The following is a 17168-nucleotide window of genomic DNA, read 5'->3' on the forward strand; positions in this document are numbered from 1 at the left end:
AGTTATGTGCTTGGTTAGGAACTGTGAAAATAAAAAATGGTTAGCTGCCTCCAAAGAATACTCATAACTCTATAACCTCTTAAATCCTGAAGTTATCCTTGTTAGTATATAAATCAAGTTTACATTGGGAAGAAACCCTATGATAAAACCATATTGTAAAAAGGGGGTCTTCAGCTGAGTGTGGTGTCTCATGCCTGTATTCCCAACTCTTTGGGAGGCCAGGGCCAGCAGATCACTTGAGCCCAGAAGTTTGAGGCCAACCTGGACAACATGGCAAAACCCCAACTCTACAAATAATCAAAAAATTAGCTGAGCGTAGAAAAAACACATACACACACACACACGCACACACAATTAACTGAACGTAGTTGTGTATGCCTGTAGCCCAGCTATGTGGGAGGCGGAGATGGGAAGTTCACTTGAGCCCAGGAAATCAAGGCTGCAGTGAGCTAAGATCATACTACACTCCAGCCTGGGTGAGTGAGACTGTCTAAAAAAAAGGAACCGCCACTCTTTTCTTTCAAATGCCCTCATAAACATCATCTCCCTGTATTTCAAGAACCTATGAACTCCAAAACTGAAAGAATTTAGTAATGATTACCTATGGATTTGGAAAACTAGTTTAGACAACCGGAAAATCCCAGTATAGTTCTTCAGTGAATCTGAAACATGCCTCAAACTGTTTCCCTCTTCACCTTCTAGCCCCCACTCTGCCGACATTCCTTAAGGTCCATAGGGAGTGTTTTCTCCACAAGGTTTTCATTAGTGTGGATTGTTAAGTAGAGGAAAACTCCTTTAGACACACCTTCTTTCCAAAAACTTTTCCAAAGCCATCTCACAGACATTTTTTTTTTCCATTAAAAAAACTTTATTTTCATTTTTTACAAAGAATATCCCCATCTGGGGTAAAAATATATCTGGTTAAGTACAAAATATAGTCTTTACCATACAAAAAGATACATAATACAAAAACATGAAACCAACCATCTTCAGCCCACACTTTCTGGCTGTAATAACTCTCAGAAAAGGGTGGAGCTCAGTGCTCTGACACAGGACAGTGAACAAAGTGCTATGGCTGAGAGTGACTGACCAAGTGCTGGCAGCTGCAGTGAGGGGCCAATATCCCTATCTCCTAACACAGGGCAGGAAGGGGGTTCAAAGGGCTTTTATGAAGACCTGCCCTCTAGTTTCTCATGGCAGTATTTGGAGGTTCTGATCACAGGGTTGGGCATCTTGATCGAGAGTTCCTCCTTGGGTTTGGAGAAGTCACAGTGGGCAAGGCTGACAGCAGCAACCCTTTCACATGATTTAAGCATTAGAATTATATAATTCTGTACATTGAGGCAATCTCAAAAGTAGTAAAATTTTTTTTGTCTTTGGGCTTAACCCTAGAGACACAGTAGACCAGTTTCAGCTTACATTTAAGATGGCAGAAGGGGAGAACAAAAAATTTGACAGGAATTAAAGTGCTAAGAACATCACCTTAGAATCAATTCCAAGGACTTACATGAAGAGAAAACCATCCTCCCATATGAAAATATTTGCAGTAGGAGAACACAGTGCAATAGGCTCCAAAAATGGCTTTTAAGACCTTTGGTAGGGCACAGTTACTACTGCTTTAAAAGCCAGGTTAAAGTATACTCTAAGCAAAGATGACCGTAGAGCAGCTAGCTTCCTTTTTTATAATCACAGGGAAAGCTCTCTCCATTGTCCATCAAATCAGCTCTAGAAGGTTTTTCTTTTTTTTCTTCTAGAAGTGCACAAAGGGGAAACACTGATTTTAAGAACCTCCTTTTCCCAAAGTTTTGGCCACAATTTCCCTTTTCATCTTCCTAGTTTGTTAAATTGGCTCTTCTCCACATGTTACATAAGTTCAAGGTCCAAAGTTCTTATCACAATTTACAAAAAGCCTCCAAAAAACCTTGAAAAGCTTATGCCAGGAGGCCATTTTTACCTGACCCGAAACTATCGAAAAGGCCTCAATTTTCAAGGAGATGTGAGAAAATGGATGGGCCTGAGTTTTTCTAGTTATTTTTAAACCCATCCAACAAACACCCCTGTATCACAACATGGGCGCTGGCTGAGGATGAGTCCGCATCCTTTAAGGCCCAGGAGATTGCCTGCTGACCACCTCCTACATTAGGAAGTCAGAGGCTAAGGTGGACCCACACTCCATTGCAGAGACTGTTGAGTCTCTGAAAAAGTGAGTGTCCAGGAAGAGAAACAAAAAGAAACAAGTAGGTAAAGCTGCTTCTTTTCTTCCACATGCTCACTGCACATTGTTGTTGAGGATGCAGGGATCCACCTAAAGGAAGAAACAGACTATTTCAGTTCAGGTAAGAACGAAAAGAACAAACCAGTTTAGCAATCCGCCTAAATCAACTTCTTATAGAAAGCTTAGGACAAATTTAACAGTAAAGATGACAATCCTCACCTCAGTATAAGTCGGTGGTGGCATGAACTTGAACTCAGGGGCATACATAAAGATAGGGCTGTCTTGAGAGCCATCCATGTCATCTAGCAGAGGAGTGGTTGGGCTCTCCAATCGGTGATCTTCAGGAATGACATCCATATAGCAGGGAGGAGCTAGAAAAGAAAATACGGCCACATAAGAATCCTGCCCAAGAAATGCTGGACCATCACAATTTTACAAACCCAGGTAGACCAGAAAGAAAGAAAAGACATTAGGTCTGGCTCACCTTCTGGGGTATCAGGGATGTTCAGATCTACCCAACTCATCTCAGAGCTGGTTCGGCTGGCCATGCTGGATGTTCTGCTGCTTAGACCTGATCTGCTGCCAATTACCAGGGGCAGGTCAAGGATGACCTTCTTGGATCCAGGAACGCTAACATAGATCTAGAAAGGAAGATGGCAGTTTGTTACACCAGAGGTCTGGAGAAACAAGACAGTTGTGGTAACAGATGAACAATTTCTCTGCTGAAGCCACCCTGCATCTACCCACCAGTAAGGAATATTCAACTCGAAGGATGTTGCAGCCCAGGATAGAAGGCCTGATCTTCTGCACCCGAAGGCTCTTGCCACGCCATGATGCGCATGTCCCTGAGATAATATGATTGCCTCTGACTGATGACAACTTCTGAGTCAGCACCTTGGTCTGGCCATTGGCAAGGTAAGTGTGGCGGGCCACAATGGCAGCTTTGGGGACCACAATTCGGGAACATGTATTCTCGAAGTCAGCATGGATGGAAATCTCATCACCTAGCAATGAGAAAGATGAAAACTTACTGATACTCAGTATAGTTAATCACACTTCCTCTACCCCAGTCCCATGCCCTTGCCCCTAAACCCAGTTCCTGTTTTAACTGCCATAAGCACTAGGATTTTACCTTCACAGAATCCTTTTCTGTCAATTCGAGCAGAGACAGACACCCGCCCATCAGGAATGAACATGCAGGAAACTTTCTTTTCCTTTTTAGCAGACACAGGTGCCTATGTAGAAGAGGATAAAAAGGTGTTTTGAGATGCTTCAATCTAATGCCCAAGATGTCTGATTTATCATCCTCATGACCCAGGAGAATAGAATCTTTAAAATGGATCTCACCATTAAATCAGGGGTATTGACATCCACCAGATCCACTACTTCGAAGTTTTTCTTTGTCTCTTGAGTTGGCTGGCTCGGGCGGTCAAGAAAAGCCTTCACCCAGTAGTCTACACACCCATATTTTCCTTTGAAGGATGTTCCCAGAGGCCTGTGTCAAGAAAATGAAAATTTTAAAACGCTCTCCAAGAACAGTAAGTGATCAAAGGAGGGCAAGATATTTTAGAAAGAAAAGTTTAAAGATGCATTTAGCTGATATTTACCCCTGAGGAAGCTCAAAGCCGAACTTGTACTCATATTTGTTTCCAGGTCTCATGATCACCATCTCACTCTCACCTGAAGAGAAAGAAAATCGAGTAGCCATTAGGCTTCCTGTTACACTTAAAATGCATCTGTGTGATAAGGAATGCTTGGGTGGCATGCAAGGTATTGAAGTACCCCCAATTTCATCCCATATATATATTTTTTAATCCATCCCATATTGTTCTTAAAGAGAAATTCTGATGTATTTTGTCGGGCAGCAAGTTGCCAAGCCCTGCAATACTGAAAGATTCACCCAGGACAGTTCTCTACTAACATCTCAAACAGGAAGTAGACAAAGAATAAGCAACTTATGCACACATAAGACTTTAACTACCCGAGGCAACGCCCCTCAGGATCCCCTTTAGGACACAGCACCATAAAAAATTGTACAAATCACCCTTTTTTTTTTTGGTGGGGGGGGGAGAATGTCTGCAAATTAAAACAGAAAAAAGGAAGCAACAACACGTAATTCAAACCACTCAAACTGAGCAACTTAAAACATTTCGTACAGGTTTTGTGTATTCAATTCTCTTCTCTAATCAGCTTTCACCCTCCAACAATGAATTGGGCCGCTTACCTGTTGGCTGGTCTTCCAGAAGAAGCGTGTCTTCATAGCGCAGGTACTCCGAAGTCTGTTTGCACTGCTGGGATCCCTGCATCCAAAGCACTTTAGCCACCCCGCAAGCCAGGATCCTAACGGCTTTGACACGAGTAACTTCACACACCTCCACTATCACCCGGCCAGCCACCTTCTCGCCACTGCCGTACACCTTTTCAGGGTCGTTAAAGACCACCTCAAAAGACTTGATCTTCTTGAACATCACCATGATGGAACTGAGTTGGTTTAAGAGTTAGAAATGACGGTGGAAGAAAAAAAAAAAGCTCCAAATCGAGGAAACTCCTTTGCAAAAAATTATTTCACTCCAAGGAATTAAGGTATTCTTAAGCAGTTTGAGCTTAAAAATAAAATAAGATTTAAACAAATGAATATTAACTACTAGGTTTTCGAAAAGGCGCCTAAAAAATATACGCCGCTGGTTACACTAAGCGAATTCAGAAAAAAACCTTCTTTCCCCCAATTGCTGGAGAAAAGATCCGATCTCCACAAACACTCCTTTGGAGAAAAAGAGAGGTTAGTTTCAAGCAGGAGGCGGAAACGTCTCTATATAGTAGCCCGGGCCAGAAGAGCCACGCGAGCGCTGGCCCGGAGGCTCGTGCTGCCCTCGTGCACATCCCTCCCATTGGCTGCCCGGTCCTTGTTTACCAGGAGCCCGACCAATCAGTGAGATCGCTGTGGCGCGTGGACACGGTGTGCTCCTGGCGGGGAAAATGGTTGTTGCTCTCTGGAGCGGCGCAGGGAGGGGGGAAGGAGAGGAAGGAGGGGGCTGTTGAGCGTCTTCTCCCGGGTCCAGTGGAAGGAGGATCCCACTGACCCTAAAACCTAGCCAGGGCGACAGGCCATCGGAAGGCGGGTGTGGACGTTTCTGGTCTGAGAGCGGTGTTTTGAGGTAAAAGGAAAATGTGCTTATGAGGGAATTTCATGCCTAGTCTTAGCCAGTGCAGTTACTTTAGAGCCTGTCTTTATTCCTGGCTCATAAATAGCAAGTGTGTGAAAATCCCATAGCTCCAAGAATACTTTCAGGTTTGGGGCTGTGGAGCGCAGAATGCTTGGTGTTACTGTTCAGGAACAGCCCTTTGTCCTTCTCTTGCCCCGCATCCCTATTAAGTATAAAAAACACCACCGTCTCTGAGGGAAAGGAGAACTTTCAGGCCTCATTGCGTGTGTAGGACTGATGTCTTGTCCTTCCCGTTCCAATCCCTTGGGGCTAGGGCTGGCGGCTGCGTGCCTGTGCTGTTCGTCACCCACCCCCAGCTTGTACCCTCTCTTCTGTTCTCTCTGTTCTGTGGAACGGAAATAGGACGGGCGTGTTTACATCCTGTTGCTTATCCTGTCATCTCTTCAATTTCTACCTGCAAAGTTGGGGAACACTTTGTCTATGTTCCCCATTTACCTCATTACGTCTTTAGTGAGGTGTGTCCAGGCGCTCATTATCTCCCACTTCCTACCTGCTTCTGGAGGAAAAGGAAAAGGGGGAAAAAAAGGATGCTTCACTCTTTTCACTTTTTTCCAGTTATGTTCACTCTTTCTTGTCTCCATCCCCTCTCCCAACTCACTAAATCAAATGTACATCCATAAATCTGGTTAAAAGTGAGAAAGTCCTCTTGTTTATATCCGAATTTTCAGTGGAGAGATGGCCACACACCTGTTTGAAGGAACAATTTTAAAAAATATTTTCAAAGGTTTTTCCCTAAACGGTTTAGAAAACAGTAAGAAGGAAAAGAGAAGAAAGATCGGTCAACAGAGCACTATAAATTCAAGCCAGAAGAGACCCTACCCTCTCTCTTCATTCTTTGTTGGTTTCGTTTGGCCAGCTGTCAGATGGATTTTCCCCTGCTGGCTGTGAGATGCTTTAGGAGCTGAGTACTGAGAACTTACTCTTAAATGTAATAGGAAAAACCTGTATGCAAAAGTGCAGGGATTCTTCCTCCTTTTATTTGATTCATAGACCCTTCCTATATCTGTGCTGGGGTATCAGAAGATTATTATTTAATTCCTTGTGCTGGAAAGAGGAAGATAATGTCCCAAGATTGAGATGGGGAGGTAATTAAGAAGCATTCAAGTATATTGAAACCCTACCCAATCAGCAAAAAAAAAAAAAAAAAAAACCTATTCATTGCTGTTAAAGAGCCTTCTTCCTTCCTCAGACAGCCTAGCTGGATTGACACCCTAAGGCTAACGAGTTACAACTCAACCCCAATATTAAGCAAGCTCAAGAATAGGCATCATGAGTCTCTTGGAAAACACACACATGCATTACACCCCAGGAACATGTTGATCCTTAGGGTGTGTTTGAGGCGGCACCCTGTTCTAGAAACTTAACCAACTAGGCTTGAGGTGTTTTCAGCTGGTTAACAATGTTGATTGAGTTACTGGGAGCAGAGGAGGTGGAACTCTGACTGAAGTAATTTTTTTTTTTAAGGTGGAATCTTGCTCTGTTGCCTAGGCTGGAGTGCAGTGGCCTGACCCCAGCTCACTGCAACCTCTGCCTCCTGGGTTAGAGCGATTCTCCGCCTCAGCCTCCTGAGTACCTGGCATTACAGGCATGCGTCACCACGCCCAGCTAATTTTTGTATTTTTAGTAGAGACGGGGTTTCACCATGTTGCCCAAGATGGTCTTGAACTCCTGACCTCAGGTGATCCACCCGCCTTGGCCTCGCAAAGTGCTGGGATTACAGGCGTGAGCCACCGTGCCTGGCCTGACTGAAGTAATTTTAAAAGTTCAAAATTGTGGCTTCTGGGAGAACGTTTAGTTTGATGGGTATGAAAGTGTAACTATCAAACATCAAAATGCTGACAAATATATGAATCAATATTGTTAACTACATAGTCAATATTGTTAAATATTGTTAAATCTTAACTAAATACATTTTGAGGGAATAGGAAAGATGGTGGTTAGTGATGGATCAGGGTGGCGGTAATATGGGACATCTTAAGACATCCAACTCTCAACCAGGTTGGAATGCAGTGTCACTTGGCTCACTGAAACCTCTGCATCCCAGGCTCAAGTGATTCTCCCACCTCAGCCTCCCGAGTAGCTGGGACTACAGATGTGCTCCACCACGCCTAGGTAATTTTTGTATTTTTGGTAGAGATGGGGTTTCACCATGTTGGCCAGGCTGGTCTCAAACTCCTGCTCAAGCAGTCCGCCTACCTCAGCCTCCCAAAGTGCTGGGATTATAGGCACCCTTTTCCCTTTCAATTTATTTGATATTTATTTGGGCACATCTCTGAAATACTGAATTGCTGAGTTTTAAAAAATCCTATGACAATTCTCCCGTTCTAAGTTTCTCTCCTGGGCTCTGGTTTCCTTGTATCTTCCCATTTGCAGAGCTCACTACAGACTACGTTGCTCTGTGTTATGCCTGGGTTCCTTTAAATGCCAAAAAATTATTTAGCTTTGGCAGCAGCTGCTGCCTACTAGGCCTGTAGCCAAGGCATGTTCTGAAGTGGAGTCCTCCTGGACACAGTTGTTTACAACCTTTCACCTTGTAACCTGGTATTCTGATAAAAACCTGCCCCGATTCTCCTTTCCCAGTTCTTGGGTCTAAGAAGAAAGAAATTTTGTAAACTCTTGTCCTAAAATCAGGGTATAAAAACACTTGTGAGGTTTGGGAAAAGGGGTGGGCCAAGGAGGAACAGCAAAGTAGGGCACAGTCCAAGAGTTTTGCAAGTTGGAGCATCTTTATCTGCCCCTTCTCTACCCTCTTCAGTCCCAGTGCCAACAGGAAACCAAGTGGTGATTGTTGTTTGTTTGCTTTACTGCAGGTGACAGAATAAAGCCAGCAGTTTCAGGGAGGGAAGTGCCCTCAGCACTTTGTTGCCAGTCAGAGACAAGACACTGATTGCATTTCTCTTTTCTTTAACCTCTGGCCTGACAAACATTTAGAACATGAAGACTCATAGTTCTTAATGCAGAACAAAGCCCTTTCTTGGTCCTTTTAATCACTTGTCTCACCTCTACTCTGTAAACTTCCCTTTTACCCTTACCCATTTTCCTTTCTCTCTCTCTTTTTTTTTCCACATAGGGTCTCACTCTCAACCAGGTTGGAATGCAGTGTCACTTGGCTCACTGAAACCTCCGCATCCTAGGCTCAAGTGATTCTCCCACCTCAGCCTCCCGAGTAGCTGGGACTACAGATGTGCTCCACCACGCCTAGGTAATTTTTGTATTTTTGGTAGAGATGGGGTTTCACCGTGTTGGCCAGGCTGGTCTCAAACTCCTGCTCAAGCAGTCCGCCTACCTCAGCCTCCCAAAATGCTGGGATTATAGGCACCCTTTTCCCTTTCAATTTTTTCCCTAAGGAATTTAGAGGCAAATTAAGAGTTTGAAGACTGCCCCAAGTCATAGATCAATAAGAATCAATTAACAATTGTAAGCCAGGTGTGGTGGCTCATGCCTGTAATCCCAGCACTTTGGGAGGCTAAAATGGGAAGATCACTTGAGGCCAGGAATTCAAGAAGATCACCCTGGGCATTGTAGTGAGACCCCATCTCTCTTTAAAAAAAAAAAAAAAAAAAAAAGGCTGGGCGCGGTGGCTCACGCCTGTAATCCCAGCACTTTGGGAGGCCGAGGCAGGCAAATCACGAGGTCAGGAGATTGAGACCATCCTGGCCAACACGGTGAAACCCTGTCTCTACTAAAAATACAAAAAATTAGCTGGGTGTGGTGGCAGGCGCCTATAGTCCCAGCTACTCGGGAGGCTGAGGCAGGAGAATGGCGTGAACCTGGGAGGCGGAGCTTGCAGTGAGCCGAGATCTCGCCACTGCGCTCCAGCCTGGGCGACAAAGCGAGACTCCATCTCAAAAAAAGAAAAAAGAAATTGTATAGCACGTTAGAGTTCCAAGTGACTTTTTAAGTAATTGCCATTTATTGAGCACCTATAATGAACCAAGTCTTTTATATAATTATGTCAGTGATATTTATAAGGTCATCTGTCATGTTGTTCTAGAAAGTATTTGAGGTTAGATTGTTTCATTTAATTCTCTCAATAACCTTGTGACTCGGTGTTGGTTCAGTCAGGCTCAGAAGTGAAGTAATTTGCCTGAGGTCACAGATTTTGTAAGTAGAGCAAGATCTTGAACCCGCCCATGTCTGTCTAAAAGTATGTACTATAAAAATGTGTTGTCTTGGCTCTCAGTGCTTTGATACACAGTATCTTGTTTGATTCTCACAATAGTCTAATAAAGGATTCAGGGCAAGACTCCGAGAATTTTAGAGTTAAATGGGACTGTAGCAGTCTTTTATTTTTTTTTAAACCAATTCTTATTTTGGTTAAGTGACTTGACCTGGGACATAAGCTAGTATCTGGTGGAGCCACTCTCCAAACCCAGGATTCTCTTTATTATCTATTTGTTTGTTTTGTTGTTGCCCAGACTGGAGTACAGTGGCACAAGCATAGCTCAGTAGCGGGAACTACTAGGAACACACACCATACCCAGCTAATTTTTTTTTTTTTTTGAGAAAGGGTCTTACTTCATCACCAGGCTGGAGTGCAGTGACATGACCATGTCTCACTGTAACCTCAACCTCCAGGGCTGAGGTGATCCTTCCACCTTGGCCTCTTGAGTAGCTGGGACTACAGGCACATGCCGGGCTAATTTTTGCATATTTTGGTAGAGATGGAGTCTTGCCATGTTGCCTGGGCTGGTCTGGAACACCTGGGCTCAAGCTATCCACCCACCTTGGCCTCCCAAAGTGCTGGAATTATAGATATGAGCCACCATGTCCAATCTTGTTTTTTAATTTAGTTTTAACTTTTAAAAATATCTCATCTGGAAGCCCACATTTCGTGTTTACTGAGATCAATTTTTCTACCATGATAAGCAAAGGATAGAGATCTCAGTATTGTCCAATGTCATGGCAAGATGGGGAGAGGGGCTGAATTAACTTGTTTGGAGGTATTGTAGGCTCATTTAAGATAGTTCTTTTTGGCTGGGCGTGGTGGCTCACGCCTGTAATCCCAGCATTTTGGGAGGTTGAGGCAGGCAGATCAACTGAGGTCAGGAGTTTGAGACCAGCCTGACCAACAAGGAGAAACCCCGTCTCTACTAATAATACAAAATTAGCCAGGTGTGGTGGCGCGTGCCTGTAATCCCAGTTACTCTGGAGGCTGAGGCAAGAGAATAGCTTGAACCTGGGAGGTGGAGGTTGCAGTGAGTCAAGATTGCACTCCAGCCTGGGCAACAAGAGCAAAACTCCGTCTCAAAAAAAAAAAAAAAAAAGTTTTTTTTTCTTTTCTGAAGGCCCTTACAATAACTTCCTAAAGGTAGTTCTTTTTCTTTTCTTTCTTTTTTTTGTAATTAGCTTTATTTACTTATCTATTTACTTTTGAGACAAGGTCTTACTCTGTCACCCAGGCTGGAGTGCGGTGGCGTGATCTCAGCTCGCTGCAACCTCCACCTCCCAGGTTCAAGTAATTCTCCTGTCTCAGCCTCCCTAGTAGCTGGGATTATAGGCACCCACCACCATGCCCAGCTAATTTTTTGTATTTTTAGTAGAGGCAGGGTTTCACCGTTTTGGCCAGGCTGGTCTTGAACTTCTGACCTCAGGTGATCCACCTGCCTTGGCCTCCCAAAATGCTGGGATTACAGGTTTGAGCCACCATGCCCAGCTTTATCTGTTTATTTTTTATATAGAGTCTCACTCTGTCACTCAGGCTGGAGTGCAATGGCACGATCTTGGCTCACTGCAACCTCTGCCTCCCAGGTTCAAACGATTCTCCTCTGCCTCCTGAGTAGTTGGGATTACAGGCATTGGCCAGGCTGGTCTTGAATGCCTGACCTCAAGTGATCCACCCACCTTGGCCTCCCAAAGTGCTGGGATTACAGGCGTGAGCCACTGTGCTGGGCCATAGTTCTTAAAGTTGCCTTTATATGTGATAAAAATATCTTATTTCCCTTCTCATGTTATTACAGTATTTTTTTTTTTGAGACAGTCTCAGTCTGTCACCCAGGCTGGAGTGCAGTGGCTCGATCTCGGCTCACTGCAGCCTCTGCCTCCCAGGTTTAAGCGATTCTTCTGCCTCAGCCTCCTGAGTAGCTGGGTTTACAGGTGCCCACCACCAAGCCCGACTAATTTTTGTATTTTTAGTAGAGATGGGGTTTCACCATGTTGGCCAAGCCAGTCTCCAACTCCTAGCCTTAAATGATCCACCCACTTTGGCCTCCCAAAGTGTTGAGATTACAGTTGTGAGCCACCGTGCCTAGGCGGTATTCTTCTTTTACTGTCAAATTTCTTAAGAGAATAACCTGTATCAGCTTTTTCTGTGGACTGAACTTGTCCCTTTTTAGTCTGCCTTCTGGTCTCTCTGAAACTATTTTCTTCAAGGTCTCCAGCGGAAATTGGAGTAGTTTTTCTTTTCTTTTCCTTTTTTTTTTGAAATGGAGTCTTCCTCTGTCACCCAGGCTGGAGTGCATTGGTGCGATCTTGGCTCACTGCAACCTCTGCCTCCTGGGTTCATGCAATTCTCCTGCCTCAGCCTCCCAAGTAGCTGGGATTACAGACGTGTGCTACCATGCCCAGCTAATTTTTGATTTTTAATAGATACCGGGTTTCGTCATGTTGGTCAGGCTCGTCTTAAGCTCCTTACCTCAAGTGATCTGCCCACCTCGACCTCCCGAAGTGCTGGGATTACAGGCATGAGCCACCATACCTGGCAAAATCAACGTAGGGTTTTTTTTTTTTTTTTTGAGACAGGGTCTCACTGTGTTGCCCAGGCTGGAGCGCAATGGCGCGATCTTGGCTCACTGCAACTTCCGCCTCCTGGCTTCAAGCAATTCTCCTGCCTCAGCTTCCTGAGTAGCTGGGATTACAGGCACGTGCCACCACGCCCGGCTAATTTTTGTATTTTCAGTAGAGATGGGGTTTCACCATGCTGGCCAGGCTGGTCTGGAACTCCTGACCTCAGGCGATCCACGTGCCTTGGCCTCCCAGAGTGCTGGAATTACAGGCATTAGCCACTGTGCCCGGCCAGTCAGAGTACTTTTTATAGGCTTTATTCCTTTTGACTTCTATATGATTTGGAAACTGCCATGTTTTAAAATTTTAAACACTTAAATCTTGACTTTTGGACTTCATCCTTTTCTCCTTTGCTAACAATTCTTTTTTTTCCTACTCCCTGAAAATTCTTCTAAAGGGCTTGTCCTGGGCCCTCTCCTTTTCTTTCTTGAAGTTTCACTTTTCAGTTTGACTATCTGTACATCACTCTGTGTAAATGACTTTAAATCTATGCTATACCTTTAGCCTGTCTCCAAGGTTCCAGCTGGTATCTCAAATTCAGCTTGTCTAGTAATGAATTCATAATCTTTCCCTGGTGGTCAAACCCATTTCTTTGCCTTGTTTTTTTTTTTGAGACGGAGTTTCGCTCTTGTTGCCCAGGTTGGAGTGCAATGGCGTGATCTCAGCTCACCGCAACCTTCGCCTCCCAGGTTCAAGCAATTCTCCTGCCTCAGCCTCCCAAGTAGCTGGGATTACAGGCATGCAGCACCACGCCCGGCTAATTTTGTATTTTTAGTAGAGACTGGGTTTCTCCATGTTGAGGCTGGTTTCGAACTCCTGACCTAGGTGATCCGCCCGCCTCGGCCTCCCAAAGTGCTGGGATTACAGGTGTGAGCCACCGCGCCCGGCCTTTTTTTTTTTCCCCCTTTTTCTTTCTTTCTTTTTGAGACAAGGGCTCGCTCTGTCACACAGGTTGGATTGCACTGGTGGGATCAGGGATCATAGCATACTGCAATCTTGAACTCCCGCGCTCAAGGGATCCTCCTGCCTCAGCCTCCCAAGTAGCTAGGACCACAGGCATAAGCCACCATGCCCAGCTAATTCTTTAATTTTTGGTACAGATGGGCTCTCATTTTGTTGCCTAGGCTGGTCTCAAACTCCTGGGCTCAAGGGATCATTCCACCTTGGCCTCCCAAAGTGCTAGTATCATAGGTATGAGCCACTGCCTCCAGCCCCCTTGTTTGTTTTAATAGAACCATTATATATTCCCCTAGTTATAAAGGCTTCAAATCCAGGGATTGCCTTTAATTCCTTCCTCTCTGTCATGCCCCACATCCAGTCAACTGCTGAATTCTATAGAGCCATCTTTCTAGTGTTTCTAGCACCTGTCTCCTGTTTCTTATTCTACTGCCACCATTCTGGTTCATGTTTTTGTTACTTTTGCCTAGATTACTTTAATAGCTTTTAACTGATTTTCCTGCTGTAATCTATAGAACATCACTAGATTAATCTCACAGAATTGAGTTCCTGTGTGTTCCTATAATAATGCAAAATGTATTGCTTACTGAATCACATTTAAATGCTTCAACCTGGCATTTAAGCCTTCACGAAATGTCCTCAACCAAATTTTCTCATTCATTTCCCACTATTTCCTCATATATGTACCCTATGCTTCAGCCAAAACTGAGCACTCAGTGTTCCCTTAATATATCCTTCTCTGTCTTTATGTCCCTGCTTACATTTTTCCTTGTACCTGGAGTGCCTGTCCTTCCCCATCTCTGCTTTTTGAAATTTTACCCACTCTTCTGTAGACAGCCAAATATTTTTTCCTCTATTAAACCTTTCTTGGCTGGGTGCAGTGGCTCATGCCTGTAATCCCAGCACTTTGAGAGGCCGAGGTGGGTGGATCACCTGAGGTCAGGAGTTTGAGACCAGCCTGGCCAACACGGTGAAACCCCATCTCTACTAAAAATACAAAAATTAGCAGGGCATGGTGGCAGGTGCCTGTAATCCCAGCTACTCAGGAGGCTGAAGCAGGAGAATTGCTTGAACCCCAGAGGTGGAGGTTGCAGTGAGCTGAGATCATGCTGCTGCACTCCAGCCTGGGTGACAGGGTGAGACTCTATCTCAAAGCAACAAAGCAAAACCAAAAACGTTTCTTGCTCCCCAATCCCCTCAACTTTTTTTTTTTTTTTTTTAAGATAGAGTCTCACTCTCTTACCCAGGCTGGAGTACAGTGGTGCTATCATGGCTTACTGTAGCCTCAGTCTCCCAGGTTCAAACAGTCCTCCCACCTCAGCCTCCCGAGTAGCTGGGACTACATGGGCATGCAACCACACCTGGCTAACTTAAAAAAAAGAAAGAAAAGAAAAAAAAAACTTGTAGAGACAGGGTTTCACCATGTAGCCTAGGCTGGTCTTGAACTCCTGAGCTCAAGCGATCCACCCGCCTTAGCTTCTCAAAGTGCTGGGATTATAGGTATGAGCCACCATGCCCAGCCAATCCCCTCATCTTTTACCTTACAATCAAATATTTTTTCATTCTGTTTGGAATACTCCATAGCACATTTATATTTCTTACATAGCACTAACACGTAAAGTGCCTTTTCTCTCCTAATTAATTCCTAGAGAATAGAAACTATGCCCTTTTTTATCTTTGTATTCTTCCTAGCATCTATTAGAGTACATTTCACAGAATAAATATATTATTAAATATAAATTGAGGCCAGGCGCAGTGGCTCATGCTTGTAATCCCAGCATTTTGGGAGGCTGAGGCAGGCGGATCACTTGAGCTCACAACTTCGAGACCAGCCTGGGCAACATGGGGAAACCCTGTCTCTACTAAAAATAAAAAAAATTAGCTGTGTGTGATGGTGCACACCTGTAGTCCCAGCTCCTCGGAAGGCTGAGGTGGGAGGATGGCTTGAATTGCCATGTCAAAAAAAAAAAAAAAAAAAATATATATATATATATATACACACACACACACACACAGACACACACACACACATACATATAGAGATAGATTGATTGAATTGATAGATTGGGTTATGTCTCTGGATAGAATATACCAGTAATTCAGATCCTAGTATTATTTCTTATTACTATTAGACTTGACACCTCAACCTCAGTTTCTTATGCTAAACTGTATCATATTTGTCCCTCCTCAAAGCCTGTGGCCCAAATATGTATCAGAGCAGGGACGGTAAGGAGGCGAGAGGTGATGGTTTGTTTTTCTGTGAGAAGAAAATTGGACTGCGTTGGTGTTTATAAGTATGAGGGAGATGGGACATTGTGTGCTCAACCCAACTTCCCCTTTTCTGAGAAATTATTTCTTACACAATTCAGAAATACAGTTGACTCAGCTCTGCCACCTAGTGGGAAGTTTAATATACTGTCAAAATTCTTAGTCCAAGAATTGTCTCAAACAAATAAAAGCTTTTCTGAGAGCCAAAACAGCCCAGATCACTCCCGAGTGGCAAAGATGATTCTTGATTATGAGAAGGAACAAATGAAGGAAATGTAGTGTTCATGACTGAGGGAAAGAAATTCTACATTAAAACAAGTTTCTATTTTTTTATCCAGACTGACAATTAATAATACTTTCTTTTCTAAGAAAAAATTTTAAAACATTTATTTATTTTTCTAGATCCATCAATGCCTTTTGAAAAAATGAATTAATTTTTTTAAGAAATGGGCCTCTCTCTTGCCCAGGCTGGAGTGCTGTTGTGCGATCAGTTCACTGCAGTCTCTGACTCTTGGGCTCAAGCAACCCTCGGCCTCAGCCTCCTGAGGAACTGGGACTACCACCATGCCTAGTTAATTTTAAGTTTTTTGTAGATATGGGGGTCTTGCTATGTTGCCCAGTCTGGTCTCTAACTCTTGGGCTCTAGTGATCCTCCTACCTCGACCTTCCAAAGTGTTGGGATGATAGGCATGAGCCACTGTGCCAGATCAGTACTTTCTTTTTTTTGAGATGGAGTTTTGCTCTTGTCGTCCAGGCTGGAGTGCAATGGGGCGATCTCGGCTCACCGCAACCTCCACCTCCCAGGTTCAAGCGATTCTCCTGCCTCAGCCTCCCAAGTAGCTGGGATTACAGGCATGCGCCGCCACGCCTGGCTTATTTTGTATTTTTAGTAGAGACAGGGTTTCTCCATGTTGGTCAGGCTGGTCTTGAACTCCTGACCTCGGGTGATCTGCCCACCTTGGCCTCCCAAAGTGCTGGGATTACAGGTGTGAGCCACCATGCCCGGCCAGTACTTTCTTTGTTAATTATATTTTGTCATCTATATATCTATATATATGCATTATAACGCAATTGCACAAACATTTGATTCTCACCAGGTAAGCAGGAAGACATTTTGCAGAAGAGAATATTGTGATTCAGAGAACTCAAATGACTTGCCTATGATCACACAGCTAGGACAAAATTCCTAGTGAGTCCCTGAGCCTTAAAAAAAAATCATCTTGTCCAGGTGTGGTGGCTCACACCTGTAATTCCAGCACTTTGGGAGGCTGAGGCGGGCAGATCACCTGAGGTCAGGAGTTCAAGACCAACCTGGCCAACATGGTGAAACCTCTTCTCAACTGAAAATACAAAAATTAGCCGGGCATGATTGTGGGCGCCTGTAATCCCAGCTACTCGGGAGGCTGAGGCAGGAGAATCACTTGAACCCGGGAGGCAGAGGTTGCAGTGAGCCAAGATTGTGCTACTGCACTCCAGCCTGGGTGATAGAGCAAGACTCTGTCTCAAAAGAAAAAAAAAAAGTCATCTCCTTTGTAAAGCTTTCTCTGATTTCTACATTTATTTTTCATTTTTAATTAATTAATTTTTAAATTTTTACCTATTTATTTTTTGAGACAGGATTTCACTCTGTTACCCAGGCTGGAGTGCAGTGGTGCAATCTCAGCTCACTGCAGCCTCAACCTCCTGGGCTCAAGCAATCCTTCCAACTTAGCCTCCCGAGT

The 17168-nt window shown here is 44.1% G+C and overlaps 1 protein-coding gene and 1 long non-coding RNA gene across 5 annotated transcripts in view; one reads left to right on the plus strand and one right to left on the minus strand.

Moving 5' to 3' along the window:
- Window positions 1–844: 844 nt before the first annotated feature.
- On the minus strand, window positions 845–6968 carry TXNIP (thioredoxin interacting protein). Of its 2 annotated transcripts, XM_004026479.5 has the most exons (8): window positions 4440–6968; window positions 3823–3895; window positions 3563–3710; window positions 3348–3450; window positions 2963–3219; window positions 2700–2856; window positions 2435–2586; window positions 845–2305 (listed from the first exon to the last, which is right to left on the minus strand). In XM_004026479.5, the coding sequence occupies exons 1-8, from the start codon at window positions 4687–4689 to the stop codon at window positions 2270–2272; spliced, it is 1176 nt and encodes a 391-aa protein (XP_004026528.1). In that variant the 5' UTR covers window positions 4690–6968; the 3' UTR covers window positions 845–2269. The 2 variants fall into 2 exon arrangements, with proteins under 2 accessions (XP_004026528.1, XP_055212900.1); XM_055356925.2 differs by having other exon boundaries at window positions 845–2586; window positions 4440–5012.
- LOC129525697 (uncharacterized) overlaps window positions 5287–17168 on the plus strand; it is a 52984-nt gene continuing 41102 nt past the window's right edge. For 2 of the 3 annotated variants that reach the window (XR_008670127.2, XR_008670126.2), the window contains exons 1-2: window positions 5289–5370; window positions 8510–8641. This is a non-coding gene — a long non-coding RNA (uncharacterized lncRNA). Of the gene's footprint in view, window positions 5371–8509; window positions 8642–17168 lie in introns of all 3 variants that reach the window. The other variant, XR_010130824.1, reaches the window with a different exon arrangement.

Source organism: Gorilla gorilla, chromosome 1 (assembly GCF_029281585.2).
Source record: "Gorilla gorilla gorilla isolate KB3781 chromosome 1, NHGRI_mGorGor1-v2.1_pri, whole genome shotgun sequence".
Lineage (NCBI taxonomy): Eukaryota > Metazoa > Chordata > Mammalia > Primates > Hominidae > Gorilla > Gorilla gorilla.

Coding starts and splice junctions, on each gene's coding strand:
- TXNIP (XM_055356925.2), bottom strand. CDS start 4,689: ATGGTGATGTTCAAGAAGATCAAGTCTTTTGAGGTGGTCTTTAACGAC. Junction 3,451..3,562: donor TCAATACCCCTGATTTAATG/GTGAGATCCATT, acceptor TCTTCTACATAG/GCACCTGTGTCTGCTAAAAA. Junction 2,587..2,699: donor CATCCCTGATACCCCAGAAG/GTGAGCCAGACC, acceptor TTTCTTTTCTAG/CTCCTCCCTGCTATATGGAT.